This window comes from Polistes fuscatus, unplaced genomic scaffold (assembly GCF_010416935.1).
Source record: "Polistes fuscatus isolate 324 unplaced genomic scaffold, CU_Pfus_HIC Scaffold7, whole genome shotgun sequence".
In the NCBI taxonomy this organism is placed as follows: Eukaryota; Metazoa; Arthropoda; class Insecta; order Hymenoptera; family Vespidae; genus Polistes; species Polistes fuscatus.
Window position 1 is genome coordinate 7,422,270 of NW_025113151.1, and position 10,802 is coordinate 7,433,071.

Consider the following 10,802-nt stretch of genomic DNA (forward strand, 5'->3'; position numbering starts at 1 on the left):
AGATTGGTGTTCTGAAGGATGAGAAGTCTCGAAGGATACGGATGGTCGAAGGAAAATGCCGTTGGCGCCGCTGACGTCGCTTCTCTCTCGCTAACAAAAAAAGAACGAAAAGAAAGAGAGAAAGAAAGAAAAAGACAAAATGATCTCGTTCTTCATAGCAATAGTAATAGTAGTAGTAGTAGTAGTAGTGATAGTACTGATGCTCGAAGGTAGATTTCATAAGTCGATGACCGTGGAAAAATGGACTTTTCAACTTATTACTAGTTGGAACAGATTAACGCTGATTGCACTCTTACCGGAAGTAAAAAAGAAGGAGTATTCGGGGGGTGGGAATTTTGTAGGAGGTACGAGAAGGAACGGGTGAGTGGGAAGAAAGGAGGGGGTCGGTAGGTAGTAGATCGTAGGAGAAAAGAAAGATGAAGGTACCTCCTGCGATTTATCAATTTCACGAAGGGAACTTTTTAAATTACGTCCCCCGATCGTCTTCCATCTTTCTCCCTCTCTCTCCTTCTCTTTCTATCTATCTTTGTCTTTCTATCCCTCTCTCTCTCTCTCTCTATCTCTTCGTCTCGAGTTAGTCGTTAACCATTCGTTGTCGTGTCATCGGGTTACGAGCTTTGAGAATTGTTATGCATCAAAGCGAGCAACCAAGTGTTTCTAATCAACGCTAATCCACTTCGTTCGTTCGTTCGTTCGGAGGCCAACGACATTTGTCTCGCCGCTATAACTTCCTCAATCTCTCTCTCTTTCTCCTGAGATTTCTATAAGATGAATAGAGTATCCGGATAGACAAACAACATCAAAATGATTAAGCGAGAGAAATTTGCTATCGAATATGTGTTATTATTATTACAATGAAAAGAATAAAGCAAATGGAAAAGAAAAATAGACAGAGAGAGAGAGAGAGAGAGAGAGAGAAGAAATAGAAAAGTAAAAAAAAATAAAAAATAAAAAAGAAAAGATAGAGAAAGTGTCTGCAATCCTGATAGAAGTAGTCTCTTCTTTTCTTTTTACTCTTCTATCTTCCTTTCTTTCTATCTCTTCCTGTTCTACTTCCTCTTCTTCTCGAGACGGGACGATAAACCGAGAAAGGTTTCGCGCGAGTGCACTTTCGTGACGGCACTTTGGCAATTTCGTGATGGCGGTGGCGTCATCGATCGTAGGATCTCTCTCTTTCTCTCTCTCTCTCTCTCTCTCTATCTCTATCTTACTTGGAGAAGTTTCCGAACGACGAAGCGTAATCGAGGAGAGGACGAAGGGCTTTTCTCACGAGTCATACATACACACGCACACATGTACATATCTACTATCTATCTATCTATCTATCTATCTATCTATCTATCTATCTAGGTATCTATCTATTTGTCTATTCTCTGCACACACATATATAAATACACATACACATACGTATATGTATCAAATATACGTGTATCTATCTTGATACACGTAGGAAAGCTCGTAGAGCATTTACGGTGAAAGCTTTTGTTCGACTTAAAGCACCCTTTTCTTCCCTTTTCTCGCTGTACTTTGTTAGTGGTGTATAAAGCATAAACGTGCACGCGTCTTTTCCGAAGATGGAAGAGAGAAAGAGAGAATGAGAGAATGTAGGAAGAAAGAGTAGAAGGAAGGAACGTTGCGTCAGACGACGTCTTAAACTTTAAGACTTGCCTCTTAAACTTGTACGTTACAACGTACATACATACGTATGCACATACATAGATACATGGGATGTATGTATGTACGTTGGTAAGTCAAGAATGCTTTTGGAAGTGGGTCGCCATTGACAGGATATTCAACTCTCACTGTTACAGCATCTATCACTCTCTTTCTTTCTTTCTTTAACTATCTATGTATGCATCTATCTATCTATCTATCTATCTATCTATCTGTCTAACTATCTAACTATCTCTATTTCTTTCTCGTTGCTGACTCAACTCTGCGATATATGCTCAAGATAAAATGGTCTATCTCGTCTGCCCTTGAACATGCACCATCTTCGTCGTCATAGTTTTCAGAATGAAAAGGGGTTACGATTATTATATGCATCACTATCTTTACGTTGCTAACTCATTTACATGTCTTACATTACCTACATTTATCTATCTATCTATCTTTCTCTTTTCGCGTGCATAGATATAAACGTATGAGTTTGTATCATTTGCTTTGAATAGTCAATAAGGTACACAGGTATAATACCACCCATTTCCTTTCCTCTAGTTTCTCCCCATAAGAGATGAAACGTGACCGATCGTAGTTTCCAAGGATCACAGAAACTGTCAGGCTCGATTACACTTCTATCAGCTTCCTTCCTTCCTTCCTTCCTTTCTTTCTTATTGCGAATACATTTCTATCACCATAACGAAAATCGTAGGATTAGATTTGAATCGATGAGAATTTTCTATTACGCGTGCCAAATAATTTCGTTCATGTCTTTTTACCGATTGTTTCGAATAGATAAGAGATATTCAAAGTTCATCCGATTTTTCATTTTATTTCTTATTTAGTAATATAAAATTTATCATTCATTTACGAATAAAACAATTAATTTTTCCTATAATCGTAATAGTGAAATCATTTAAATTACATATTATATTATTTTCCAATCGCATACAACATTTAATAATTTCATTATTTTTCTCGTTGTAATAATATATTGCGTTTATAAACGAATCGAAAAATTGATCTACGTTATATATAAATCATACTAATTTAAATGACATGTTTGTTTCAGATGCGAGAAGAAGAAAATTATTAGCTTACGGAAGAACTTGATCGAGTGATTATACATACGTACGAGTGAATAAAAATGAAACAGGGATTGTTCTTTCTTTTCTAGAAAAGACACGAAGATGAAGATAAAAAAAGAAAGGAGAAATGGAAAGTGGGAAAAAAAAAAGAAAATATAAAAATTAGTTACAGGTAAGGGGATTAAGAGTGTTACTGCACGTCTGTTACCACGATCATTCTGTAAGAAACTTTGCACTTGGCAACTTTTAATGCGCCGCCACAAAATCCTATCCTATCCGACCACTCGTTTCTTTTTTTATCTCTCTCTCTCTCTCTCTCTTTCTCTCTTTCTTTTTTTTTTCATACTTTTCGAAGAGCATATTCTCGCGTGCCGCTATCGTTGTCATCTTCTTCTTCTTCTTCTTCTTCTTCGTCGAAGCTTGGAGCTTAGAACGATTTCTCGTGAAAACTTTGCAAACAAAGAAGAAAGAGAGAGAGGGAGAAACTGGCGAACGAGTCGATGCTAACCGATGCCAGTCATGAAAATTTCATGAAGCTCGAAAATGAGAAGCTGGATATAAATGTTACGAGGAAGATTTTCAAGTTAGCGTACGTTAGCGCTCGCATTTGTGTGTGGCAAAGTTTTGCGTGATAAACTTATCGTATTTTGGAATATACTCTTCTTATTTTACCCTGTAGAAGAAATAGGTTGGTAAGTAAGTAAGTAAGTAAGTAAGTAAGTAAGCAAGCAAGTAACTAAGTAAGTAAGTAAATAAAGTATATATCTAAGACATCAGAAATGGATCGGTTTGGAATTAATTCTAAGATAGTCTGAGCCAACAAGCGTACGAGAAAGAAAGAAAGAAAGAAAGAGAGAGAGAGAGAGAGTCAAAAAGTTCGATAGCTTTTACTTGATCACGAGAGAGAAAATCTCTTTTGGTAAGGATCTTCATCGTATAGTTATCGCTCCGATCGTTTCACTCATCCGCTTATATCCAACCAAGATACACAGACTCGAAGCTCCTTTTAAACTTCAATCGGCAGACCGAAATCACACGAGAAATGATAGTAACAGACAGATAGACAGACAGACAGACAGACAGAGAGAAATAGAGAAATTGTAGAGAAACGCGTTAAAATTCGATTCTAATCTTTGATCTCTCGACACTTCAACGTAGTTTCTTCTTTTTGATAGCACATAGATGCTGTCGATTTTGAAAGAGAGTTTGAGATGCCTTCCCTCTCATTCCTCTTTCTCTACCGAATCCACCCACCTTTTGCAACATTCGACAGACCACCGCCAGCCACCCTTTCCTTATTTCCCATCGAAAAGAGAGATAGGAATGAGGGTTTACGAAGAGAAAGTATTATAGCTGATAGTAAGTAAAGACGTTCATTCCGTTTCGTTCGGTTCCGTTCGGTTCCGTTCCGTTCTTTTCTATCGATCGGAAAAATAGTGCAGTGATCTTAGAAATGAGGTCGACACCAACTTCCGCGTTTCTGTATTTTAGATTCTTACGACGATTTAGTCCTGCGGAGGGATTCCTCCTGTCAGAAGAAAACTAAGAAAGATAGCGTCTTACTTACTTTTTTACCGTCTTTCTTTCTTTTTCTATCTTTCCAGAGAGAGAATGGAATTGTAAAGGGATAAGAATTATCTTTATCTACTTTCTTTCTTTCTTTCTTTCTTTCTTTCTTTCTTTTTTTTCTTCCACCATCGAAATGAAAATTTATTCGTTTACTTATTCTATTTCTTTGCGGATGACGATGAATGAAAAATACTATTTTACGTTGATTTGATTAATTGATGGAAATGAAGCTATCTAAGTTTAAAGATTCTTCTTATAGAGATTTATATGTACGTTTATAAAAGATTGCTTACCGTGCAGAAACGTTTAGCTTCAATTGATTTTAATGTGCGAACGTGTTAAGTGTGATGTATAATATATTAATAATGAAATAATCGATGTTATATATAAAACGGTATTCGTAATCTTTATATGTATGTATATAAAGGTTGCCTACCATCGAGTGGTTTAATTAAAATTTAATATTCCAACGTAAGCTTATCTATTAATAATGAAATAATTGATCTAAAACACTTTCAAGATATTATTTTACTTTCAAAAATAATTCGAGTTATAAAGTAATCTTCATGCTCTTATATATATATAAATTTGTGCATGATTAGTTGCCTACCATCGAGATATTTAATCAAAATTTAATATTTCAACGTAAGCTTATGCATTAATAGTTAAATAATTGATTAGAATCATATATAAAATATTAAATATTATAAGATAATATATTGATAACTATATAAGACAAGATACTCTCAACGCCCGTTTAATATCTTTCCGATCTTGTCGAAAATATGATACTACTTTCCTTTCCTAGAGAGATAATCTAAAAGAAAGTAGACGAAGAAGAAGTGGTCGAGGAAAGATAGCCAACCTGACCTTATTCCCTGTAGAAATATTGAAAAAGGAAATGACTATGTATTTAGACATGGACACGAGCATATTATGTGCACTTACACAAAAATGTAGCAACAGTGGGAGAGAAAGAAAAAGAAAAAGAGAGAAAAAGAAAAAAGGAATGTTCGTAAAGAAAGATAAAAGGAAAATCTCAAGCAGTGTGGAATCGACTCGGGAAAGACGTCGTAAGTATGTACGACAAAACGTTTGCGACCTGAGGGACTTTGCGAACGAGAACAACCACCAACACCATCACCGCCGCAACCTTTACCACCAGCACCAGCACCACCACAAGCGCAACTTTGCAATAAGCGTCGCGTTACGAGCCACGAAAATGGACGAGGATGCGAAACGTTTCGTGAGTATAATCCCAGAGGATAAAAGAAAGAAAAAGGACAGAGAAATAGAGAAAGAAAAAAGGCGAATAGCAGTAACGTTGGAGATAGGCAGTAAGGGTCCGAACGATCTACCGTCGCAATAAACTCTGCTCTTTTGCTCTTTTCTTAAAGAAAAGTACGACCCTCTCGCGTGTTTCCTTCCTAACCGACAGAACGTTAACTCTTGTCTTTCATCCTATTTTCCTTTTTCCCTTCTTTTGTTTTCTTTTCTTATTAGAAACGTTCTTAGATAGGATGATAAAAGGAAGAGAGAGAGAGAGAGAAAAATAAGAAAGGAAAATGGAGTGACCTGGTAAATCAAAACTTGACAAACCTGTTAACATTGGAACTTTGTTTTATGACTAAACATAGAGAGATACTAGGTAGATACGAATTTCTATATTATATATATATGTATATGTGCGTGTGTGTGTAAGAGAGAAAGATAGAAGAGAATATACCATCATCGATCACGTTGTCTTTGGAATTCGTTTTGATATATGTTGAAGGACTTACATAGATAGGGACGACCCTTTTCCTAAAGTATAGGCCTTGTGCTTTCGATGGCAGAACATCGATCGGATCGATACTCGAATAGGAGTAGGAAATAGTTCTCCCTCGATTGCTCCTTGCCCTTTTCCTCCTCTCACCCTTTTTCTCCTCTTTCTCTCTCTCTCTCTCTCCCATCATCCATCCCCTGGGAACCAGGTTGGCTTGGCTTGGCTTAGCTTGGCTTGGTTTGGTTTGCCTTCTCTTGCCTATGAGATCGAGCTTTTGGGTTCTACGTACTACTGTAGGTACTATGTACCAAGGGATGCCATTGGTCGAGAGTGGATACCATCGGATACGGCCTATCGAACGAACCTTGCAACATATTCGATCCTAGGATTTCACTAGGCTCGTTTTAACTTCCTGTGAACGTTTATGGATTGGTACTATAGTTATTGTGGCGATCAGCCAACAAAGTTATCGACCTATTCTTTTTTCATTTTTTTATTTTTTTTTTACTCGTTTTATCTATTTTCTCTCTCTTTAATTAAATTCGGGTTGTTCCGGTTCATATATTATACAATCTACACAAATTTGAGATATACGTAAGAATATTGTTACGAGTAATATAAAATATATAAATTGTTGGAATGTAAAAATTGAAAACAATTATTTTCAGCAGATTTTATTTTTTATCGATTAATTTCATTTTTATTTTTACTTTTTTTTTTCCTTTCAATAGGATAAAACATATTATATACGATTTTATTTGTCATTTAATATAAATTTAATATACGCAATATGAAATACATACGTACACGTATGTACGCTTAATTTGTTTATATTCTGGATTATGTTAGTTAAATGTTAGTTAGAATTGTTTCGTATATCTTTTGTAGTGGATCTCGCGAGCAAAACATCTTTTCAACAAAGAACGTCAATATAAAAGAAAGATTCTTGAATAACAACTTTTCAGAGATCATATCACGGTTGATGTTTACATTCTCACGACGCTGTACCTGTGTTTACGTTCTCGCGTTATACCTCTCGTAACGTTCGTTCAAACTTAGTATCATCTAACGTTTCTTACGAGACAGTTCGGTTTACGTATTCTCGTCGTTTCGTGCGTTTCGTGCGTTTCGTGCGTTTCGTGCGTTTGGTGCATTTAGTGCATTTAGTGCTTTTTGTGCATTTAGTGCGTTTTGTGGAATATTTACCACGTAGCAGCACTTTATCGTACTTTTTATTGGATACGTCTTTCTACAATAATTAAGCAAGTATAAACGTAATTATATTTTCATATACTCGCGTATAAATTATATATAATTAAACATAATTCGTATAGACTTTTGCATTCGTTTCTTACACGATTCTGATTTTTGTAATAAATCATTTATGTATATGCATAATTATTAGGCGTAGAAATGAATTCGATGCTTTTTTTAAAACAAACTTAATTCCGATAACTGATACAATAATTAATAAAATTGTAACAAATTCTATTAGATTGGTCAACAAGTCTATATATTTTTATCTAATATAAGTTAAACAAACAAATAAATATTTAATATGTTTCCAATCATACGTATATAAAACAATTACATATATGTATATACATATACTCGTATGAGTGACGTAAAGGTTTCAAACGAATCGTGAAAGAAATGATATTAGTTAAAGTATCTTTCAAGTATCGGGACAAAAATATTACTCGAAGAGAGAAAAGGAGAGAAAAAGAAAATCTTAAAAAATAAAAAAAATAAAAGACATAGTATAATGTATATATATGTATCACGATAGTGGTAGTAGTAGAATTCTGTTCGAATGGAGCATAAATTTATTTCGGCGTGATCGCTCGTGCGTACGATTCTATGGTTTGGTAGATAGTGTTCGTGCATTGGCGTAACCACAGGAGGCCTTTATATACAGTATTGCCTACGTTCGTATATGCGTATAGGAAAAGGTATGGGAATAAGAGACAGAGATAGAAAATGAATTTGTATGTGTGTGTGTGTATGTGTATGAGGAGGAGGAACAAACAATACGAATGTGTATCAAGTGGTCGACCGGTTAGTCGAGCGCGCGTCGAAGCATGAAATTATCCGACGATCCTGGAATCCTGTTACGCCTTCCTCCCTACCACCCACTCCTCCTCTTCCCATTCCTCTATCACACATATACACGAACACACATATACATTTACACATGGTTTTGTACAACGGTAGAACGATTAACGCGGCCGTCCACGATAGGATGCGACCTATCACGCCAACCACGTTCATGGGGGTGTCCTAATGCTACTAGGGGTACCATACTAGTAGGGGTAGTTCCATGTCCAACGGATTCACCGATCACTTTTCAACCGTTTCGATTTTTCTTTCCTCTCTCTTTTACTTTATTCTTTTTTTCTTCTCCGAGTATCGATTCTTCTCTCCCTTCGAGTTTTGTTTATATTTTTATTTTTATTTTATTTATTCTTGTATTTCTTTTTTTCCTTCCTTTTGATTATGTTTTAGATGTGATGGATTGGAAAGAAGGGTTAAAGAATATATACGATTTTTAAGAATATTTTTTTTTCTATTGTATATATGATCTTTTATATATGTATAATTATATTATCTTTATATTATATTTTCTATTATATATATATGATTATTTTATATTATTTATCTCTTTTTCTCTTTCGAGTATCTATTATTTTCAATCATTACTTATATAGCCTTTTATTTAATATTTATCGTTATATATTTTTATGAAATTGTTTAAATAGGAGAGGAGGGAATCGTTCTTTTTTTATTTATTATTAGATAATGTAAGTACCTTAAGAAATTCGACTTGTATGCGGCAACGTTTTAAACTCGATCTCCTAGTTAATGAAATTATACGAAAACTCGATGGCTGAAGTATTTACGATATATGATAAATTATAGATAAATCGAGCTGAACAAATTTCGAAGTTATCCAAAAGGATCGTACGGTTAAACTAGGCTATATGTTCTCTCGTTTTAAGATTAACAGGGTGCCCTTTTCGAACGGGCTAATCCTGTACAGGCGGTACTTTATTCCGAGAGGGCCCTACCTCGTCGAAGTAAAACGTCTTTCGAGTGGATCCTCTTCGAATAGAGTTTTAATCGAATCTATCTCTCTCTCTCTCTTTTATTGTTTTTTTAAACTTTCTCATTTTCTCTTATTTTCTCTTTATTTCTCTCTCCCTTTCTCTCTGTCTCTTTCTTTCCTTCTTTCTTTCTTTCCTTCCCTTTTTCTCTTATCCTCTTTTAAATACACTGTCTCTTATACTTTCTCATTATACTACATTTTCTCTTCTAATCTTTTAATTTTTAATCATTTTCTTTCATTATCTTTTTTACTCTAACTTCCCTTCCTAATTTTTCTATTATTTTGTATTTTTTGCATTCGAAAGGGAAACAACCACTTTTTAGAGATTATACGAACGAAATCAAATTCTTTGTACGTTTTTTTTTCCGATGATATCAACGACGGTATTATCATATCGTGTCTAGTACGTATATCATATTGTATCCATATACATCTATATCTACATATATATACAAACATACATGTAATATATATCTATAAAAATAGGATATGTAAAAAAAAAAAAAGAGAATGTCGTGTATCTCTATCGTATCACGCACGTTATACTTTTTGCTTATTTCACCATATCTCTCTCTCTCTCTCTCTATCTATCTATCTTACTCTTTCTTTTTTTTTCTCATGAAAAATCCGTACCTGGTAGATATTTAAATGCAAATTGAATATGGCTCAGGTTTTCCCCGATCCTATTTGCTCTCTCTCTCTCTCTCTCTCCTCTCTTTCTATCATAAAAAGTATCACGTCGTTGATAAGGGAAAAACAGAAAAGTAGGAGGAGAAGGTAGAAGTGGTGGTGGTAGAAGCAGGAACAGGAAGAAGCGGTGGAGAGGAGGAGAGGAAATAGGAAAAATATCGACGGGTATACAAATCCGTGTGCCACGATTTTCCACGCAAACGTTAATATACCCTCTCGACGACGTTGGAATTTTACCCTCTTGAAAAATGTTACGAACGCGTACAACACACATTCTCTCTCTCTCTCTTATTCTCTTTCTACCCTCTGCCCACTCCTTTCGTCTCATACACGTCCATTCCAATCCAACCCTATTTTCCTACCCAATCCCTTCTTTTCGGTTTCTATTCACCTATCCAAAATAATAACTTCTTTTTCACCTTGGCGAGAAAGAAAATTTGCATCGTTAGAAATAACATTCGATCGATATATAAGTATATACTTCAATTATTATTCATGCGAAATTGCTTTCTTTAAATAAGAAGTTGGGTTCGACGTTGGATCGAGTTTTAAAAGATGGGATCCGCGATATCGTGGATTATATTCCTCTTTTTTTATTATATTTTTTCTTTTTTTTTTTTTTTATTAAGAAAACAACTAACAATCAGTCGGAATATTCTTTTCTCGAGATTCGGGATTGTAAAAAAGATAAAAGGATGCAGAAACTAACAGGGTATATTTTATGATTTTGCTTGCATAAACGTCAAGCGATCGAGCAAGTTCGTTTCTTTTCGATCATCTTCGAGAATTCGTAAAGGAAAACTTTAGAGTCGGACGAATTCGAAGATTAGGAAAGTCGAATTAAGATCACAAAGAGGAGTAGACGGATAGATAGAGAGAAAATGAAATAAAAAGAGAAAGAAACTCTCGAACAAGTTGAAAATTG

The 10,802-nt window shown here is 34.9% G+C and overlaps 1 protein-coding gene across 2 annotated transcripts in view; it reads left to right on the forward strand.

Annotated features, from left to right (window-relative positions):
• LOC122524340 (ubiquitin-related modifier 1) overlaps window positions 1-2,842 on the forward strand; it is a 62,320-nt gene extending 59,478 nt beyond the window's left edge. Inside the window, exon 6 of one of the 2 annotated variants that reach the window (XM_043646521.1) lies at window positions 2,732-2,842. In XM_043646521.1, the coding sequence (XP_043502456.1) occupies window positions 2,732-2,772 (41 nt within the window). In that variant the 3' untranslated portion in view covers window positions 2,773-2,842. The remainder of the gene's footprint in view (window positions 1-2,731) is intronic. The other variant, XM_043646523.1, reaches the window with a different exon arrangement.
• Window positions 2,843-10,802: the final 7,960 nt, after the last annotated feature.